The sequence below is a fragment of the Trachymyrmex cornetzi genome, unplaced genomic scaffold (assembly GCF_001594075.2).
Source record: "Trachymyrmex cornetzi isolate Tcor2-1 unplaced genomic scaffold, Tcor1.1 scaffold607, whole genome shotgun sequence".
Classification (NCBI taxonomy): domain Eukaryota; kingdom Metazoa; phylum Arthropoda; class Insecta; order Hymenoptera; family Formicidae; genus Trachymyrmex; species Trachymyrmex cornetzi.
This window is the reverse complement of record NW_017299923.1, coordinates 844,151-865,368: the sequence shown is the minus strand read 5'-3', so window position 1 is coordinate 865,368 and position 21,218 is coordinate 844,151. Positions and strand designations below refer to the sequence as shown.

The 21,218-nt window shown below is 32.9% G+C and overlaps 5 protein-coding genes across 5 annotated transcripts in view; 3 read left to right on the top strand and 2 right to left on the bottom strand.

Moving 5' to 3' along the window:
- LOC108766534 (uncharacterized) overlaps window positions 1-351 on the top strand; it is a 1,856-nt gene extending 1,505 nt beyond the window's left edge. The window contains exon 4 of the mRNA XM_018515873.1: window positions 4-351. Within this exon, the coding sequence (XP_018371375.1) occupies window positions 4-251 (248 nt within the window). The 3' untranslated portion in view covers window positions 252-351. The remainder of the gene's footprint in view (window positions 1-3) is intronic.
- Window positions 352-3,974: 3,623 nt separating this feature from the next.
- On the bottom strand, window positions 3,975-9,519 carry LOC108766609 (DNA ligase 1). The gene is made up of 5 exons (XM_018516010.1): window positions 9,066-9,519; window positions 7,530-7,803; window positions 7,079-7,356; window positions 6,780-7,008; window positions 3,975-6,696 (listed from the first exon to the last, which is right to left on the bottom strand). Exons 1-5 carry the CDS (start codon window positions 9,258-9,260, stop codon window positions 6,635-6,637), a joined length of 1,038 nt encoding a protein of 345 aa, XP_018371512.1. The 5' UTR covers window positions 9,261-9,519; the 3' UTR covers window positions 3,975-6,634.
- An 863-nt stretch (window positions 9,520-10,382) lies between these two features.
- Nubp2 (NUBP iron-sulfur cluster assembly factor 2) lies at window positions 10,383-14,747 on the top strand. Its single transcript, XM_018515983.1, has 5 exons — window positions 10,383-10,904; window positions 12,002-12,090; window positions 12,325-12,546; window positions 13,114-13,267; window positions 14,300-14,747. The coding sequence occupies exons 1-5, from the start codon at window positions 10,794-10,796 to the stop codon at window positions 14,504-14,506; spliced, it is 783 nt and encodes a 260-aa protein (XP_018371485.1). The 5' UTR covers window positions 10,383-10,793; the 3' UTR covers window positions 14,507-14,747.
- Window positions 14,748-14,753: 6 nt separating this feature from the next.
- Window positions 14,754-18,491, bottom strand: Srp68 (signal recognition particle 68). The gene is made up of 3 exons (XM_018515979.1): window positions 18,285-18,491; window positions 16,667-17,004; window positions 14,754-16,406 (listed from the first exon to the last, which is right to left on the bottom strand). Exons 1-3 carry the CDS (start codon window positions 18,373-18,375, stop codon window positions 15,120-15,122), a joined length of 1,716 nt encoding a protein of 571 aa, XP_018371481.1. The 5' UTR covers window positions 18,376-18,491; the 3' UTR covers window positions 14,754-15,119.
- A 939-nt stretch (window positions 18,492-19,430) lies between these two features.
- Window positions 19,431-21,156, top strand: LOC108766594 (uncharacterized). Its single transcript, XM_018515984.1, has 4 exons — window positions 19,431-19,461; window positions 19,526-19,628; window positions 19,709-19,861; window positions 20,822-21,156. Exons 2-4 carry the CDS (start codon window positions 19,528-19,530, stop codon window positions 20,865-20,867), a joined length of 300 nt encoding a protein of 99 aa, XP_018371486.1. The 5' UTR covers window positions 19,431-19,461; window positions 19,526-19,527; the 3' UTR covers window positions 20,868-21,156.
- Window positions 21,157-21,218: the final 62 nt, after the last annotated feature.

Sequence of the window (21,218 nt, the reverse complement as noted above, 5' to 3'; positions counted from 1 at the left end):
AAGCCATAATCGCCAACATGGATCGTAAGAAAAGGAAAAGAAAAAAAGGAAGGAAAAGAGTTAAAAGCAAGAGCAGAACGTCCAAGAAATCCGCCAGGCTATTGGTCAACAACAAAACAAGAAGATCAATAACGGAATCTGAAAACAAAATTGTTAAAGCAAGAAATAACGGAGAACAAGGAGAGAAACCGGTGAAACAATTTAAAAGAAAATGTAGCAAATACGCTAAGAAAGGCCATTTACGCAAATAAAAAGAATTATGATATTAGGCTATAGTTTTGTAGTCAAAATCTGATTGAGTTTGCTGCCAATTTGCACGCAAACATTTTGTTGTGAAGATAAGATAATTGAGAAAGAGCTGTAGAAATTGCAAATTCTCAAAAGGAATCTGCTTATATGTATATTGTATTTGTATAATATATAATCCTTATTGTAAGTTTCGATGAATATATACAAAGAAAAATGTTAATCTAGTGAAACTGCAACTAAATATATGTGGCATACAAAATATTTGCTATTTTATTTATCCAAGCATAGTTGGATAAGATACAAATAAATTGAATAGATAAGGATTGTACAAGTAAAACACTTACTTAAGTATTTCTAATAATATAAAAAAGTTATCCGCAAAATAAATGAAAGATACATTCGCTCAACTAATAAAAAATAAAATGAATTAAAAATTCTTATATATATTATTACCGGTCTGTATATTCCGTCTTCAAATACCAAAATATTAAATAAATATACCTACATATGCACAAATTGGATAGGCGTAATAAATACTCCTTATTAAATGCTGAAAAAATATAACTTTTATTCAGTATGTCTCTCTCTCTCTCCCCCCCCCTCCCCCCTCCCTCTCTTTCTCTCTTCATTTTTATCAAACTTGTTTTAAAACTCATTCCGCTCGCACACACATTTTCCATAAATATCACAACCGAAAAGCATATTTTCGCGAGAAATGTTCTGTTCGCCGAGTGATATAAATGCGAAAATATATATTTATGTATACATATGTATCTTTTAAATCTCACACAAATATATATGTGTATATATATATATATATATACACATCTCGATAATATATATATATAGTGTAATTTCCAGATAAGAGAGAAGCGTACAATCATGTGCGATTCGCAGAAACAGAATATTTCTCGTCAGTACTATCTTCGATCCCATTAGTTTCGTACGCAAGTATTTCGTCTGTGTCACATTTTCTTGGTTTGCCTTAATATTAACATAAGTTAATGATAAAATTTAAGTTAATTGAAACACACGTATTTTACGTGACGTATGTTTCTTTTATATTGTATGATGTGTGTGCGCGTGTGCACGCACACGCACGCACACACATGTATATTATATATCATGGATTTTAATATTAATTTGTCACACGCGCGCGCGTGCTGTCATGATCGCAGCAATCCCTCGATGAATAAAATAAATTGCAATAATTCTATATTAATATATGTATATTCGATACTGTTGTATCGTGTTTTTATTTATTCTATATATATATATATATATCTCTCTTTCTCTTCTTATCTTATCTTATCTTTACGTTACAGTCGATATTTCGAATACGATCAAAGTCCTCGTGTGTACCATAGTTGTGAAACTGTAGCTACATGCGTCCAAAGTAGGCCATCGTAATTGCGTTGTCGTTACTTCAATGCACAAATTGGAAATGTATATTTGCAAATTTATGTAAACCATGTCCGAAAGACTGTCGATTGGCCCTGTGAAAAATAAGCGGCACACTACAGATTTATGATAATCAAGCATATTGTGCCGGTGTATCCATTTGCTATGCTCATTTTGAAAATGAGACGAGTTGGAACTGTGTGAGAATCTCTTTTAAATAATAATACAATTGTACATCACGGTATTTCCATTTGATCTATTCAAACCTATTGTATGTCATGAGATTTAACTCGTATCATGTTCAGAATAAATAGATCGCACACGTATTATCGGACGCTGATCGATTCTTTTCAGAGAAATATCCCTAAGCTCTGGATCCCTGCCGCCGCAGAGTCCGTATCGATGAACCATACGACGCAACATTGCATATTTAATAATGACATTGCTCGTTAATATACATATGTACAGTGGCAATATAATACTTCCTCGAGTTTCTAGTCAGTTCATCCACCACGTCTTGCGCTTCTTCGTCACTATTTAATTGCGATTCACGTAAATCTTCCCTGTATTCTACATATATGTGGGAGAGAGTATCGCTCTCCCCGCTCGAATCTCGTAGCATCTCGTGATAACGGACGTTCCACTGTCGCGAATACAAAGTGATGCAAATTTGACAAGTGTCAAATTTACATCACTTTGTATTTGGAATATCTCTAATACTAATGAAAATTTTTCTCATTATTAGAATTTTTATACAAATTAACACTTTTCAGAAATACTGAGAAAGTTTACATTTTTCATATACATAAACTTTGAAATATTCTAAAATTTTTTTTAATTTCTCGTTCTTTAATTTTTAAAAAAAGTATCTTTTTCAGATTTTATCAGAAATTATAGAATGAGGAATCTTAAATATCTTAGAATATTTTAGAATTTACATACATGAAGAGTTTCAGAAAAGATGCAGATCTGCCGACTTTTCCGATATTTCTGTGTTCCAATTTATATAAAAAATCTGAGAAATTTTCTAAAAAAAAATTTAAAATCATTAAAAAATTCTAAAAAACTTTAAAATTTACATAAAAATGATAAAAAATTATATAAAAAATTTTAAGAAAAATTTTTACGAGGGAACGCGATGCACGTCCAGTGCGTTTCGCCAAATTCGACATTCGACTGCAATTCCATCACGAATGCAATGTAAACGACGTGGCGATTTGGAACATTGTTTAGAAAAATATGCTAACTTCTTTCTCATAACTCGAAAGCTGTCCCTCCAGACTCTACTTGTTCGGTCTTCTCTCTGTGCGAGTGTAAATACTCTGCTAAACTAGTCCGTTAAACTATAAATTGGTTGAATCATTACGAACAGTATTAAGTCACTCTTCGAGCTTCACGAATACATTTCACATACTATTTCTTCACAACTAGTAATTTTATGCCTTTTGTCATGGATCGTAACTTATTTTGTCATAAGTAGACGATACAACAAACTGCGATTTACAATTATCATTAGATCATTAAATAATTTGGTATTTTTGCACTAAAACAAATCGATACTGCTCGTAATATATATATCTTTATCTGCCGCTTCAACTCCCCGTGATACACGAAAGATCACGTACACATTCAGTTTTATTGCATATACAGACTCGAAAAATAATTTTATAGCGGTTTTGAAAAGAAAACTTAACTCTATTGTGTAAATTAACTCAGCTATTTGGTTAGCTATTCAGACATCGCTAATTATTATCGTTGAATTGACATTCTTCGATGATTACAATGTTGCAAAGAATCAAGCGATGAGAGGAAATTTAAGCAGTTCTGTTACTCTCTCTCTCTCTCTCTCTCTGCTTAAATAAAAGACTTGAATGTCCTTACAGAAAAGAGGATGTTAAGAGGCCGATTTTTGCCCATAAAAATGTAAGTAAAAGGAATAGCGTTTTTTATAGAGATTTTGACTTCTTGAATACGATAATGTTAATAAAAAGTTTGGGATCGATAAGGAATACCTTGAAAATTGAGTATGAACATATATTTGAACAAATTTTAATATTCTTACTTATTTTTGAAGGTGTTCCCCAAATGTCACGAACGTTTTAATAATTTTATCATATTCAGAAGATCAAAATTTACGAAAAACACTATTTTTTTTACTTACATCTTTTTAGACAAAAAATCTACCCTTTTTTGGAGGATATTAAAAAAGGTCCGATTCTACTATACAAAAAGTAGCGATTAATTACTTATTTTGAATATTAAAAGCACTGTTATTCAATACTTTTATTAATCAAAATAACTAATTTCCAGTATTAAATTGGATATATGTAAGAGAGAGCGGCCGTAAATAGCGTTACTAAATTTCCTTTGATACCCATGAATTATATGAAATTCAGCTCAAATATGATCTAAAAGAGAGATGATATTTGCTTTTGGCACGGGACGTATACAATCGACAAACAATTTGGTATATGCGTGACGATACAGTTCTTGCTGGTTTAAAATTCAAGCTCGCTCAATGTATTCAATGAATTATTTTTTACTCTTTTCTCCCTTTCTGTAAACTTCACGGCAATGCGGAATTCTTTTGCCAATGTAACGGTAGAACTTCTTGCACGATAGTCTCGTATGCGAGTGTGTGTACTTACGAGAATATATTACTATAAAGTATACAAAATATGAATGGCTATTTGAACAGGATAGAGGTACTTTCTCCCCAAGATTCCTTCCTACACATAAAAGCTACGAGTGATTTCAGCGTTAATTTGCAACACTCAAGCAATGCTCAGGTATAATATTCTTATCACAATATTGTCATACATCTCAAATCATTTCACTCTCTTCCTCTTTCACTAGCTCTCTTTTTAAAATTATCGATACATGAATTTTACGCAATTTTTAACAAACATTTTTCTTAATTCGTAAATTATTTAGAATAAAACGTTATCGCGTACACAACAACGATAATAATCTGCTCATTCATTCAAATCGTTTTCTCTCAATCTTTTACACACACACGCACACACACACACATGTATATGTATCCATTCTTATTCTGTTTCTGATAAAATATAAGTTAAGACATTCTTTGAGAGAAATCTGACTTTTCCGATATCTCCAATGTATAACATTCTTGTGTGTGCAGCGCTCGTTTTACAGAGCTTAGCACCTAATAGCAATAAAGGAGTTATTAATAACACATTCTGATAGTAATGTTAATACAGTATATATATGATAAAATCTTTCTGTAAATTACTTCTAACGTCATTAAGAAATTGATGTATTATCTCTCCTGCATAGCATAAGAAATGAACGGCTGATTTATATTCATAAACGATAGTTTTTGATGTGCATATGATCGTCTCGGTTATTATTCAATTATCGCGTGACGATAAATGTTTAAGAAAACTGTTCGTAATATTTGATTTGACAAAAAAAATTCAATTGTATAAAAAAACTATACAAAAATATCATTTTGGTGGTTCTCGTATCCCTTTTTTACCATTTTTATGAAGACGTGAAGTTATATGAGATCTATTAACTATAATTATAATAATTATAAAATTATCATAGTAATATGTTCTGTGACTTGATTACAATAACGTAAAAACATAGTCAAAAATGAAAGAGCAATATATTAGACTTCGATTCACGTCCACAAGTAAAATTGTTAACTATCTCGATGCACGATGAAAATAAAAATATATACATATACTTTTCACCTCTGGAAGTATTCAACAAGAAATCAATATTTCTTCATAACGTTTATATAGGTACAAATATCTATGTCGTAAAAATTTTGAATCATTTCCCCTTGCTTTCTGCCGAATAAATTTTTTTCTACTCGAAGTTAATGTTAGATTTTCACCGGCATGAAGTACAACAGCATTAAATAATTAACAAATAATTATCCGTGAATCACTGTAGGATATAGCACGAACGTAGATTTTGTCTCTCTTAATTTCAACATGTATATATACATATTCTGTTGCATAATGTGCAGCAGAATATAAATCAGGATCTATTAAAGTTAATCATTGTCGTTATCACATGTATGACTTCTACTGCCATAAATATACGTAATGTTATCTACATCCATCCATAAAACTTATATTGCTGATGTACATAAATATGGAAATACATTAATTATTACAAGATAGATTCTCGAGCATTTGAAGCAGAAAATAATCAGTCACTAAGCGCGACTTAATCGTGTAGAAAAATATGATTTTTATTAAAATCCATTCTACACGTCAGCAATATAAGTTTATTGCCTCCAAAGATTGTCCTGCATTATGAATATTACCGAGAGATGTACTTTCTATGTTTGCCTTTCAACTGTTCGTACAAATACATATAATATGAGATGTTAATAATGAGAAGAATCGGTGTTTAAGTAACAGCAAGATACAATAATGCGCACAAAATTATTGTTCTTAATATAGAAATATAGTATGGTTGTACAAAATATTCTTTGTAAGATTATTAATTCCTAAAGGCGCAAAACGTAAATGGCATAAGTACCATTCAAAACCATTATAAAACTATGATACATATCCACTATATATATAAAGTTACAATTACACAAATAAAATATAATACCCTATTATGGATATGCGTGAAGGTACCTATGAAACCTAATGTGTATACAAGAATTGCCTGGTGAAAACTATGACTTATGCCATTCTTATTAAATGCAAGATAGCGTGGACTACAAGAAATGAAAAACATACAAAAAAATCTTCATACAACGTTTTCACGCCATCTCCAAGACGTGATAACTAAAAAGTCATAATTGAATAACCTAAGTTTGATTGATATTATATACAAGGGAAAAGGAACGAATTGGTCAGGTGATGATTAGCAAGTCATTTGAAACACACCTGATTTGTCGAAAGCGACAAACGTCCTTTGGACCGAACAGAATTCTCACTCTATTCCTTTCTGCAAGGAGTAATATCATTAGCATTACACGCAATTATCCTCAGTTATCTTTACGAGCCTTTTTTTTACTTTTTTTCTGCGGTTTTGCTTCTGTCCAGACGTCTAGAACACAAATTACAAGTAATTTAAATAAAATTACACAATTCGAAATAAAATCTCATAATTTCCTCGTTAATGCAACAAACCTCCTAATTCGTCGAACACGGCGATTTTCTCTTGATTTTCTACCACTTTATTTTCTTCCACGTTGTTTACTTTCTCGGCATTCGCCGGCTTTTTCTGCTCTTCCACGATAGGCTTATTATCTGTCTTTGGTGTAGATGGTACTGAAGCGGGTGTGTTCTCGCCTTCAGAAGTTTTCTTATTCTTTTTCAATTTTCCAGATTTTTTCTCTTCCTTCTCGACTTTCTCAATCTGCGATCAAATGTTTCATTTATGGATTATCAACAGAAAAGTTTTAATGCTATGTAAAATAAAGGTATACCTTGCTCTGTTCTTCTTTCTGCGGCTCCTTAGCTTCATCTATCTCCTCGCTGGAAATAGATGTGAGGATCACTTCCTTTTTCTCCTTCTCCTTCAGCTCTTTATTTTCAGTTTCCTTAGCAATCTTATCCTTAATCTCGGGCTTCTCTTGTTCTTTCTGTTTAGCTTCATTTATTAAATCAGTCTTCTTAGAAGCTTTCTTGTTCTTCTTTGAAGGAGATTCCTCTTCCTTCTTCTTATTCTTCTTATCCTTGCGTGAATAAGCTTGCTCCCAATCTCCTGTTATCAATTATTAATATTGACAACGATAGATAACAACTTAAAGTAACTGCACGAACAAAATATATCTTATTTACTTATGCTAATACATGTACATTTTACATGTATTAACATAAATAGATAGATACATTTTGTTTGTGCAATTACTTCGAGCTTATTGCAAATCAACTAACCATCGTCAAAATCCACTGGTTTTTCCTGGAATAAATTCTTCAAATTCTTCTTATTCTTCGTCTGCTCCACTTTGTTCTCTTTGCCAGCCTTAGTCAATAGTTGTTCCTTTTCCTTCTTAGTACCAACAATCTTGTTGTCTTCTTGTTTACGCTCTTTTAATTTACCTTCAACATCATCTCCTTTGGTAGCTTTCTTAGGAGCTTCTACTTTTGCTGTTAATGTCTTTTTAGCTGGACTTGTTTTCTCAGATGCAACTTGTCCATTAGCAGCTTTCTATAACAAAATGTATAATACTTGATAAAATTGCATACAGTATATGATATCTAATATTAAAATGTAACACAACCTTTTATAACATTGAAAGGAGTATATAAATAATACACTTTTATCATTTGTCAATAAAATTAAATATTAAATTAACATTTTAATTAAATGAAGCTGACATGCCCTTTATTATATTTATTGTTAAACAAAGCTTTCTTTTTTATCACATATGTTCATTTAAAAGTTAGCATATTTAAAAATAGATGATCTAATTATAAGTTTTATTTATTATGCAGGATAGCCCTAAGTATTCTAAAAAAATTTTGAGGGTAATTCCTCACATTTAATTCAAGATGAAAACTTTATACGAACCATATGTCCAAAACAGCTTAGTTTCAAAGATACCGGATGTTAAGGTTTAAGGAAAACTTTTATTTTTTCCAGAAATGTCGAAAACTATTCAAAACATCTTAATGAAACTTTGAATATGCTTCAAGAGTATGAAGACTAATCTTTTGGGATTATACATTATTTTTTTATTTAATGAGAAGCTAATCCAAAGATAAGCAGGTATCTTTGAAATTAAGCTATTCGAGACATAGGGTCATAAAAGGTTTTCGTCTGAATTAATCACTCTCAAAATCTCTTGGAATATTTAAGAAGTATCTTATATAAAAAATGTCATATTTATTACCAAAAAAGTTATAGGTGTTTGAATAATAAGGGGTAAGCAACTGGAAGACTTTAAAAAGAGAAAGAGAGCAAATAATTCAGTAGAAAGTGTTGATAAAAAGATCCATTTGGCAGTGAACGGCAAAACCGTGTGAGCAATATCCTGGGCTAGATTCCAAAACGTCTTCTCTGAGGAAGATTTTATTTTACATGACACATCACACGTGTATTATATATATCGAGTAAAATTTTCCTCGGAGAAGAACGTAGCCCTGGTGGTCTGAAAACATGACGGGCAACGTCACGGACCACGCTGACAAAGCAAACAGACTTCGTCGCGGCGTTACGTCACGAACGAAGCACGGGGGGAAAAGGAAAACAGCCACCTCGCGAGACCACCCTCTCGAACCGGAGGGACCAGCTGATTAGCGGGTGTGTGTGCGTGTGCATCGACTCGCGCCCACAAGCGACGAGCCACCATATGGCGGGTGAACGCGACGTGTCTACGGGGAGAAAAGAACATGGGGGCGAAGGAGGGACACAGGAGGAGAGAGGGAGGGAGATCGCGCGGCCAGGTCGCCGAACGACGTTTTACTAACCTTTTCACGGATCTTGCCACGCTTCCTGGAAAGTTTCCGGTCCACGTCGGAGCCCGAGGAGAGCTGCGCAAACGGCGGCTGCTCGGCCTTCTTGAAGCCGAAGGCAAATACGAGAATGGCGCATATCAGCACGATACCCACAGGGATCGCGTACACGTATTGCGAGTGCTGCAGCAGCAGGCCGATGTGATCCATAGCGACGCACGAAGTTGTTCGCGATGGAAGCAATGAACGTGACGACCGGACAACCTGTACGCTACCCGCCCCGCGGCAACAATATGCAGACGACGCACGGACGATGACAACGATGACGACAACGATGACGACGGTGACGACGGCGAACCAGACGACTGACACGACGTGCGCGCAAAGCGCGAACCAGATCGCTCAACAATGCGGCGTGCGCTGCGCGTGCTCTGGCGGAAGCGCGGCGAACTACCATCTGCCAGGTGGCCGACCACCGGGCACCGGGCGCTGACGCGGCTCACCGCTCGCGGCCACTTGCGACCTGCGGCTTGCGGCCACCTTCAGGCTTCAGGATGCCGCGCCGCGCCGCGCCGCATGCGGTAACAACTTCACGCAGGTGCCGCGCAAAGAATACAGTTTTTCAAAATAATATTCGATATTAAGCTATAAATAACAAAATTTAAATATTGGAAGCTAAATACAAGTCATAAACATAACATTTTTTATTTAATTAAATGATTCCTTGGTGAACATTTGAATAACATGCTTGGTAAAAATTTGTCTTAAAACTTTTCATACAATTTTTTAGAATGTAAATTTCAGAATTGTTGAATAATTTTATAATTTTTTTTAGAAAACTCCTCAGATTTTTAAAATACATAATTGAGAGATTCTTTAAAAATATCGAAAAAGTTAATATTTTCTAAAATTTTTCCATATATATAAATTATGATATATTTTAATTTCTCTAAGATTTCCCATTCTGTCTGATGGTCTGATGAAATCTGAAAAAGTTTAAAACATCTTAAATTATTGTCTTTAAGTTATGTTGAGTTATAGTATAATTTATTTTTGAAGAAATTACATATAGAGAGAGAGAAAGAGAGAGACAGAGAATGAAAATTCTAGAAATTTTAGAATATTTCAGAAGTCAATATATAAAAAATTCTAAGAAAAGATGTAACTTTCTCTCGACATTATATTTCTGAAAAAAATATTTCCAAAATCCATTTCGTAAAAGTTCTAAGAAAAATGTTTAATGGGATTTGCAATGAAAAAATAAACAATTTTCATTGCTAAATAAATAAAACTTTGCATAGGTAATCGAGTTTTGCAAAAATCTAATAAAAATTGCAGTTGTTCGATGATAAATTAAATCTTTTCAAGAATTCTTGAAATATTTCCTCATAACTCGCAACAATACCCAGTTGCGCAATTTGACGGTAAATCGGGTAAATAGCGCTGAATAGCACTGACCGCTGTAGTCTGTACGTGCCGTCGCTTGAAATATTACGTTGAGGTTATGCTTACAATCCGATATGCGAAATATAATACAATAACGCTGGAATTGTTAGTCGTTTAAGTTTTACACTCTACGCATGGTCAAACGTGATTGATTATCGTCGGTTATGTGAAGACTCGACATGACCTCGTTTATACTTTTTTGTTACTGAACTATCGTAATATCATTCCGCGATCGCGTACGTGTCATCCATTTCCAATTTGATTTCTCATCGTCAATCAATTACTAATTTTTCCACAATGCTGGAGGGAGTGAAGCACGTGCTGTTAGTACTTTCAGGAAAAGGCGGCGTTGGCAAATCGACGATCAGCACTCAGCTGGCTCTTGCATTGAAGGAATCAGGCTTTCGAGTTGAGTATCCGAGTCTCTCCACAAGTTCCAAAATTCTACATTGAGTCGGTAGTCCTAAGTCTCTTATCAGTGAATCGGTGAAGTTGGCCAACAACCAACTTTCTTAAGACCGACCAAATTCGACTTTATTCCTTCCCATTAGAGAGTCGAGCTAATTCTAAACTCGATTCGCTGTACAACTAACAACTAGTTTTAGTAGATGCGAAAACTCATAGTCACCTATTAGGTTAAAACTGGTTAAGACTTGAGATTTCTGACTACCGATTCATTGTAGAATCAGCATTAAAACACTTACTCCGATAAAAATTTTTCTCACAATTTTTTATATAATTCTTCAGAATTTTTTGTAAAAAAAAATATTTTCAGATTTTTTTCAGAATTTCTGAAAATATTTTTATAATTTTTTTTTTTAGAAAATTTCTCAGATTTTTTATATAAATTAGAACATTTTTTTGTAAGTACTGAGAAAGTCTACACATCTTTTCTAGAATTCTTCACATATATGGATTTTGAAATATTCAAGACTTTCCATTTCACAATTTCTGATAAAATCCTATAAAATTTAAAAAAGTTTAATATATTTTTTACGAAATTATATAAAAATTTTAGAATTTTTAGAATATTTCAAAATTCACATAAATGAAAAATTCTAAAAAAAAAACCATAAAACTATTTGCTCAATATTTCTCAAGTATTCCAATTTATATAAAATTTTTCATTATGGTTTATTTAATAATTATGCTTTCAAGTATTATATCTTTAAAATAATTTTATAACTCTCTTCTACATTCTTATTGATGCAACAAAAAAGTAAATTACAATGAATCAGTTTTCCAATTTATACTTTTTGTAATACAGTCTAACTTATATAGAAATTCATTGATTAATTAAAATCAAATGCAATTCATAAATCCACGATTCATAAATCCATAAATCTGCCTTAAAAAATTATATTAAAAGTGTAAAGACAAGCACCAAGTATATTTACAAGTAAAATCATTTTGTAAATGATACGGTATATATTCAAAAATAAAATGGAAAAATCGATTAATTATAACACCATGAAATAATTAAAACAAATTATGAATTACCATAGGTTGGGATTTTGGATGTCGATCTCTGTGGTCCCAGTGTGCCTTACTTACTGAACTTAGAAGAGAAAGATGTTAACCAGTCTTCTGAAGGGTGTGTCCTTTATTACTTGAGCATTAATTCCTTAATAATAATTATAATAATCAGGGACCCTATATATTCTGTAACTTTTAACAACAATGTCAATATTGTTATGTGCCATTGCGCAGATTTTTACCATATAAAATATCTGCGCAACAATACTATAATGATATGAACGACATTGTTAATTAAGAGTTACAGAATAGGGCAGTAAGTATGCTATTAATAAGTCATATAAATCGATAGATGGATACCAGTGTTTGCCGATTCAGAACAGAAACTATCTGTCATGTCGATTGGTTTCCTCCTGAAAAGTCAGAACGATAGTGTGATCTGGCGTGGGCCTAAAAAGAATGCTATGATCAAACAGTTTTTATCAGATGTGGTTTGGCGAGATATTGATTATCTGATCATCGACACACCACCTGGCACTTCTGATGAACACATTACAGTCATGGAGAATTTAAGGTAATTTGTGAATAATATTATCCATGTATAAAATTTATATTTAATAGTAAGTAAAGATCAACAAAAAAAATGTTCAACATAAATAAGTAAAAAAGGCCATATTCAGTCAAAGCGAGTTTTAGTGATTAATAATATTTTTGTTAAACTGGAAATTGTCAGTGAAACATAGTCGGAAACTAAAGCTGAAGTACGTAATATCACAAATTACATTGATAAGCAATCCAATAATACTGATGCTGAGCATCTTTACAACATATTAAAATACAAAGAATTTATTGCAGAAATAAAAAAATTGAAAGATTCATACAAAATTACATATTGGGAATAAACTCTTGCTTTGATCAAATATGGTCTTCTTTGTTCATTTGTATTTTTTTATTCTATTTTAGATGAGATAAATTACAATATTTAGGTCTGTTTTTTATCTCTACACTCTCTAAATATACACATGGTTCAATAAGTTGAAGTAAAACAAATATATAAGTTTATTTAATTCAGAGAATGCAAGAATAAAAAACCTTCTTTTTAATTACGTTATAAGACATTTGTAAACTGAAATTATTACAGAAATGTAAAATGCGATGGTGCAATAATAGTGACCACTCCACAAGCAGTTGCAATAGATGATGTTCTGCGAGAGGTGACATTTTGTAGAAAAACTGGTATTCATATAATCGGCATAATTGAAAATATGAGTGGCTTTGTCTGTCCTTCATGTACAGTAAGTACTCTTTCATTTATTGATTGTAATTAATGTAAACAATTTAATAATAATATAACAAATAATTTAAAAAATATATATTAGGAGTGTGATTTAGTTTTGAGGGGTTTTGAGGTTTTACAAGAGATAGTATTAATGTCAGTGTTGTCGAAGACATTCCAATCACAGCTATTATTTTTTGCTTTAATATTACTCCATGATATTTAGTCATTTACTAACAATAGACGCGATAAACATCGTGTTTATACCATTTTAGAAATAAAGCTTCCTGAAGAGAATTTTCGACATGCGTTGCGTTTGTTTTTTAATCAGAAGAAAACGGCGGCTAAAGGTCGTAGAACTGATAGAAACTTAGGGTGATGTTGCTTCATTAATTAGGACATGTAAATATTAGTATCTATCGATTTAAAAGTAGTGATTTCAATGTTAACAAAAGCTGAAAAATGCAATTTGCAAGCATTATTGGATGAAAATCCAGCACAATCCATGTCAGAACTTACCAGAGAATTAAATGTTGATCGTACAACAGTTATTAAATGTTTACGTGATATGTTGTTTAAATAAATTAGTTTTTGAGGGAAAAAAAACCCTCAAAACTAAATCACACTCCTAATGATACAAAAGGCTATGAGTCAAGTAAAATGTTTATTGCTTAATAATTATAATAATTTTATAAACAAAAAATACACAAACGTTTCGACTCTTATCGGATCATTATCAATGTGACAATTTAACTTGACCATATAATCGGTTAACAATTTAAAATAGTCGAGATGTCAGTTAAACAATTAAAAAGAAAAAGACATGGTCTTACAAAATTCATTCACACTATTATGATATGGTATTCCGTATTTTATGTATCGATTATTTTGAATTGTCACATTGATAATAATCCAATAGAGATAAAAACGTTTGTATATTTTTTTATAAAATTTAACAATTATTGAGCAATGAACATCCCGGGCTTATAGCCCTTTATGTAATTAATGTAATTATTCAATATAATTTTAATAAATCTTACTTTTTACACAGGAATGCACCAATATATTCTCCTCAGGCGGTGGGATAGCCCTCTCCGAGATGGTGAAGGTTCCATTTCTAGCTAAAGTACCAATAGATCCACAAGTCGGCAAGTTAGCAGACAAGGGACAAAGTGTTTTGGTGACATTACCCGACAGTCAAGTCGCACAGGTGTTTAGAAAATTAGTCGAAGAACTCACCAAGAGTAAGGAAGCTTGAAAACAATATTAGTACTATACATAATTTCTAGCATTACATGTGGTACTTGCTCGTGATGCTTTACCGTCATCTCTATCCTAGATAAAATTGTACATACAAGTATCTTTGTGAGATAACTGTTTTTATACTAGTGTATGGAGTTGTAAAAGAAATAAAGAATGCTATTTTATCATATATATTTGCATATATTGTAAGAAAGGAAAGGAGAATTAAAAAACAAGAAATGAATCTTAATTTATAACAGGCATACATTAAGTATTCCATTTTATTTCTTCCCTTTATATTAATTCAATGCAAGTTCAATTTGCTTTAAATCCGTATCAGATTATACATTGAAAGTTGAGGACTGAATTGGAGATAGTTCCACCAAGTAGAATGAAACGGATTAAAATTATCCGATTGGTCAAGTTCTAATCTTCAATTCGCAATCTCTCAATTTCCAATGCATAATCTACGAGTTTTAGAAATGCTTTTTGAACTACTATGGTACTATAGAGACACAGCAGAAACAATAACTAACCAATACTGTCTGTACAATGTATCTTGTACAACGCAAATTCTTTTGCATATAAAATTTCTGCTATTCTATTATATATATATATATATATAATATTCATTTGTTTCCCCAACCCCAAAGACCCTTAACAAAGCCAGTGAGACCAGCTTGCCCTCTTTTAGCCTGATCGCCCATTTTATGCGACAGATCAGGGAATTCAACCATGTTGAAGGCCAGATCGAAGAACAAAGGTTTGCAGGGAATACTGCGCATCGGTGGTGGCAGTTTATAGACGTTTGGTTGCTTCGTGAGAAGCGCCTGATCTTCTCTATATTCGTGCAAACGTTCATACAACGGTTTCTTACTTTTAGCAAGCTTACTAGTTCCACTTTCTTCTTCCTGACCATCCTCCAAAACGCTGTGAGCATGAGCGGCATACTGCGCAGCCTCCACAGAGGTCTCCAATTTATACAAAGCTTCCTTGAGTTCAACTGGAAGAATCTTGTCGTATTTAAATGCGTCTTTAACATGCTGCAGCGATCTTTGATACAAGGCCATAGCCTCACGCCAACGATGCAAGTTGGCGAGGCTCTGAGCCATATAGAAACATCTAAAGGCTCTGTAACATTTTGTTTTTGCTTCCTGTTCCTCCAAGAATTCTGCATCATCTTGCAACTGAGATATCTCCACAAGATTGTGCAACGCTGCTTCGTACAGACGTACTATGTCCTGCGGCTTGGCTTTCTCCTCTGCCGCCTTCACCAGCGTCAGATTACGTTCCAACGTGCGAGACAGTCGGATATACTGCAGATAATTGATCAGATGTTGCTGTGGTGACCACTTGTCATTCTCCTTGTTCTTCAACTCGTTTTTAAAATGATCACGCACTGCCAATAGAGCATCTTTACAATCTATCAAATGCGCCTCCAGCAGATCGATCTTTGCCTGATTGGTGGCAGCCCTTTCCAGAGCTTGATTCAGCCTAGAGTCTGCAATGATCAGACCAGCTGCTCGTGGCGGTACTGTACCACAGGATTTTCCACGCCATGTCACTTCCTCAATATTAGCTTGCTTTTCCCGTGTCTGAGCTATCAGAGAGTCTAGGCTGGCCATCAATTCGCCGCTCAATTGCCCGCGCATCTGCATAAGATCATCCATAGCACTAGTGTCTCCAATGTTATAAGCGCAGTATCTAAGACTAGGTGCTAATTCCTCAACTCGTGCCTTATATATGACCTGTTCTAATTCTGGCAACGCAGATGCCAGATTACCATATACCACTTGGGCCTTCTTCAAGTTTTCCATAGCCTGTTTCCACAATTGCAATTCAAACTGCAGAGAACCATTCATCCAGGCTACATATGCCTGAGCCTCCAGTTTCGTACGCGCGTCACAATTTATATTCTGAACAGAGAAAACATAGTAAAACCATAAAATATAGTCTTGGCAATTTCTTAGAAATAATTAATAAAAAAAGGTTAAGAAATTAAGATATACAGCCAAAAATTTTTGACCAACAGAATTTTACAACAATTTTTTATATCAATCTTTTATCAATCTATTTTTTAATTTATATTACAAATTAATAAAATTCTTGTTATAATTAACTTAAAAACGCAATATTTTAAAATATATTAAAATACTTATATGCTAAAAAAATGTACCTCTATTAAATCTTGCAATTGTAAAGAGTAAGCAGCTGCTTTCTTGAGTCTTGATATCAGATGAAACTTCTTCCTTGGCTCTGTATTGGATTCCTGACGTAGCTGCATCGCGTAACTCCACGCGCGCTCGGCCATCATCAAGGGTACTTGTAAAAATTTATCCTCGCTGACCATAGCCACAGTGACATCTTTCCTCTTGAAATGACGTCTGTCGCCCTGTGGCACTTTCAACACTTTCCGCAATCTTCTCAGCCTTCTCGAGCAATAACCGCGATACCGCTGGTAATCGCCATGTCTCAACCCATGTTGTTGCTGTGCTTCCTTGATTATCTTTAGAACTACAGTGTTTGTCAGGAATTGATAAGGATAACAAAAATTGAAATTGTATAAATTAAATATATGAATCAAAATCAATTTTTAAGTCAAATTAAGAAAGTTTTTGCTGTGTCAATTAATTGTATCATCAATTTGATCAATTTAGCAAACATTTAACACTAGAACCATCGATAGTATTATTTTAGCTTTGCTAATCATTTCTATTTTTCTTTTTTATATTAGATAGATAATACAAGATATTGAAAATATATAAATAATTTTAATGCTATAATTCTGTTAATTATTTCAATTTTTTTCTCTTTTGTATTAAATATATACTACAGAATATTGAAAATACATGTAAACGTAATATAAATTCTAATGATAAAGGACATTTTCCAAGAAAGAGACATAGTATAACATCATAAATCATTTCACCATTGTTTAATTAGGTACTCCATTTGGTGACAAGTCGATAGAAATATGGTTCTACCTTTGTTACTTATGATCCAGCAAAAAAGATAAAATATTTGTATCGACTTATGTTACTAAATGAAAAAATATCCATTGGCAAACAAGGATGTAATGATTCACTATGGACAAATTCTACTTGGCGCACAACACTTGTGAGAATTATTTGTTCTTGTTTGACACTTGATAAATGATAAGTGATCTGTTTTCTGTTCCTGCACTAGGCTGCTCTAGAACTCTCTTTCTTGCTTTTGACAAATATCAAATGTATATCTATCTTACTTTAAGTTCTAAAAATGTACACTAATTCAGCTACAGAAAACAGACCTAAGGAAGAAGTAATTCCAAGAATGTTACAAGCATCAAATAGAATGTAACCTATTGGTGTTTTTCAGCAAGAGGCACAGTGTAACCTGTGTAAAACATAATTTCATATTTGCTTAACATTGGCAAACAACAAAGATATAGGCATTTTCCAGCAATAGACAAGTATCGCAGTATAACACAGTGAATTATCTCATCTTTAATACTTGCAAACAACAAGAACGTAATAATATAATCTGTGTTCCTTGCTGGAAAAGATTCAATATTGACTGTTTTCCTTGTTGGAAAACACTCATAAACAAAATATCAAAACAATTCATTAATCGAAAGCAAAGATAAGAAATTATCAAATTGGCATCTTTGACAATTCTAGCAGGATATTATCAACGATTTTAATGTTGATAGATCAATATCCCAGTAATAACTCGCAACAGCAAGAGGTTACGAAGAACCATATGGCACTGATAGTTCTATCGTAGAATCAAGAACAATTTTCACGAAAGGATACTCTCCAGGGAATACGTTCTCGGTTCTTTTATCGTAACTCCATTTTGCGTTTGGTTTTCCTTCGAAAAATCCAGTTTTTCTTCGATTACCATTCTTCTTCAAAACCACGTACTCTTATCTTTCACTAGATCCTTGTAAAGAAAAATAATAAAATATGTATATCCATGATATCAAAGATAATTAAGGGGAGAGTGGAGCCAGGAGCGGATTCACTTCACTCATGGACGTATCGACGCATGAATGGCTGCGTTCAGTAGAGAAAGCAGCTTTGCAAAATTCTTAAATATGATTGGTTTATACATTTAGATCTAGTGAGGAACTAAAGGCAAGACCAATCATAATTTTACAACAGTTGCAAAGCTGCTTTCTCTACTGAACGTAGCCAATGATATACTTGGCGCCAGTTGGTGTGTATTCCCAAACGCAGTTTTATAACGTATTTCACTGGCAGAGCAGGCTGTCGCACTCAGTGCACTTTAAAGCTGTTGTAATTTGTACACGAATCGACATAAAAATTTATACGTTTAATAAAAATATAGAAATAAATTAAACCACGAAATCCTTAATACATTTTATTGTGATATTTGATAAAATATACATTGGATATTTTATTAACTGAGATCTCTCACTTTTACAGTCAGGCTGGAGTCCCATGAGGTGTATTTACCGCGTATCGCGTAACCGCGTAACCAATCAGAAGCGATCCGCTGTTGTGATTTCGTGTTTTACTGATTATTGATTGGTTACGCGGTTACGCAATACGCGGCAAATACGCTTCATGGGACTCCACCCTCAGATGTTGATGTACAACAGTTCTAATGTGCACTGAGTGCGCACCGGTTGTGCCAGTGAAATACGCTATTAGTTTAGCGGCGGAGTGGAGAGAGACAGCAAAGGATTGAGGAAAGGAGCAAGAGAGTGAGAAAAGAACTAAAAATGGCGGATGCGAATATAGCGCCTTACTTCTTACAGATTTCCTAACCTCAATTATCAACTTTAACGCTTAATATCTCGAATTACAGGACAGAGCGACGCTTATTTCTGCCAGATTCTTTCGTTTCATGCAAAAATACATCGAATAAACCTAATTTCATCGATTTTTGAGCTGAGGCAGCTATTCTGTATAATTACCATTTCGTGTAAAAACGCGTCAAATGAGACTAATTTCATCAAAATCGGTGAGTAAGTCCGTTTTTCACAATAACCCAGATGTGAATACATGAATAAGTTCTGTAAATACAGCAATGAGATCTGATCACAATATGGAATCTGATAATACAAGTCCATCTGTCGAGACACAAATCCAGAAGACATTAATTTCCATCTATGGCGTTAGTCTGAAAATGTAAAATTTTTATAGTTACTTTTTGTGAAAATGATAATGATCAGTTACGATGACAGTTGAATTGATTTTTTAACTTTCAGAAAGAAAGAGCTGGAGGTGATCAAGGAACTTACGAAGGAAAACGGACACCTGCGTACAATAGTTAATGCTGCGAATCAAACATTGTCCGAGAAAGTTCAAAAAATGGGAGTGAACGTGGTAAACATTATCCATGAGAGCAAGCATAATAACAGGTTAGAATCAAATTCACTGGATTCACCCACGAGTGTTACGGAGAAGTTGGATCAAATAAGTAAATAAATTCCTGAAACATATAATTTTTAAGTACATTTTATTCATTGTACATTGTACATTTATACTGTTTTATATCTTGATAATTCACATATATTTACTATATTTTTATAAACTATTAATAGCTAAAAAGTTATTATAATATTTAAATTAATATTAAAATAGATATAATATTGTGTCTCTCAGGACACGAAGAGAATCTGTTGACCCAGTGAGACAATATCATATCTAAAAATAAGTTTTTTTTCTATGACTTGTATTTTTATTGAGTCATCCTTGTAACTCATCAATAATAAGAGACCAAATAAAATAACTAAACGTAAGATAAATTTATTCTCGATGTCAAATTTATTCTCGATGTTTACATTTTTACCTAGAAAAAAACTGTTTCATCTAAATTGGACTCTTCAAAAAACATTGATTTTTACTTATTTTTTTAAAAACTTATATGGTCTAAACTGGGTTTTAGGTACTTAAATGATTACAATTTGTATTAAACCGTCGAAAATTAAAAGAAATAAACTTATTTTTGGTGAAAACGGATCTTAGTACTTAAATATTTCAGAGTGAATTTTTATATACATATATACATATCCAAATTCTGCAAATCGTGTGCTAAAATCTTTTTCGGTCTTGAAATGCTATCATAAACAGAACTAAATTAATAATATCACAAATTAAATTGACAAGCTATTTTAGTAATATTTTGCTGATAGGCATCTTAGAAGGATATTAATAATCTCATGCTGATAAGCATCTCAAAAATAATTAAATCTTAAAAATAATCTGTACATAATTTTATTGCCAAAAATATTACTTTAACCAATATGTATAAAGAGATTATGCATTAAAAAGCAGCGTGTATAAATAATATTAAACATAATGTCTTTTGAAACCCACAGAATTCGGGAAATCCAGATTCGAAACACGCCTGAGGTGGGTGGATAGATATGGATGCGCACGCGCGCGCGTGTGTGTGTATAATTAACATCGATTTATTTAAGCACTTAGATTCAGCTCAGACCGTATAAAAATGTCATTCTTCGGTTGTGTATTCACATTACAGTCTCAAAAGACGCTTCTAATATCTATAATTATGCTAACCCATCATTACTTGCGTGGACTGTTCAGAATATCCCACCCTTGTAAATTCGCTAAATGTATATGGACGCTATAACTTATACACATTATTATATTTAGCGCAAATTGTTTTACAATAAAAAAATTTGTATTTATCTTTATCTAAAGGATGTAATAAAATATTATCAATTTTTTAAAATTTACATTATCAAAGAGAAC

Bases quoted from the DNA above. Each gene is read 5' to 3' on its own strand.
- Nubp2 (XM_018515983.1), top strand. From the start codon at position 10,794: ATGCTGGAGGGAGTGAAGCACGTGCTGTTAGTACTTTCAGGAAAAGGC. The intron at 12,091-12,324 runs GTGTGTCCTTTA...ATAAATCGATAG, and splicing joins GTTAACCAGTCTTCTGAAGG to ATGGATACCAGTGTTTGCCG. The intron at 12,547-13,113 runs GTAATTTGTGAA...AAATTATTACAG, and splicing joins ACAGTCATGGAGAATTTAAG to AAATGTAAAATGCGATGGTG.
- Srp68 (XM_018515979.1), bottom strand. From the start codon at position 18,375: ATGGTAATCGAAGAAAAACTGGATTTTTCGAAGGAAAACCAAACGCAA. The intron at 17,005-18,284 runs GTATCCTTTCGT...CAAACACTGTAG, and splicing joins GAGAACGTATTCCCTGGAGA to TTCTAAAGATAATCAAGGAA. The intron at 16,407-16,666 runs GTACATTTTTTT...TTCTCTGTTCAG, and splicing joins AATTGCAAGATTTAATAGAG to AATATAAATTGTGACGCGCG.
- LOC108766594 (XM_018515984.1), top strand. From the start codon at position 19,528: ATGAGATCTGATCACAATATGGAATCTGATAATACAAGTCCATCTGTC. The intron at 19,629-19,708 runs GTAAAATTTTTA...TTTAACTTTCAG, and splicing joins TATGGCGTTAGTCTGAAAAT to AAAGAAAGAGCTGGAGGTGA. The intron at 19,862-20,821 runs GTTAGAATCAAA...TGAAACCCACAG, and splicing joins GAGAGCAAGCATAATAACAG to AATTCGGGAAATCCAGATTC.
- LOC108766609 (XM_018516010.1), bottom strand. From the start codon at position 9,260: ATGGATCACATCGGCCTGCTGCTGCAGCACTCGCAATACGTGTACGCG. The intron at 7,804-9,065 runs GTTAGTAAAACG...ATTTTGTTATAG, and splicing joins GTGGCAAGATCCGTGAAAAG to AAAGCTGCTAATGGACAAGT. The intron at 7,009-7,078 runs GTATACCTTTAT...ATTTGATCGCAG, and splicing joins AGAAAGAAGAACAGAGCAAG to ATTGAGAAAGTCGAGAAGGA.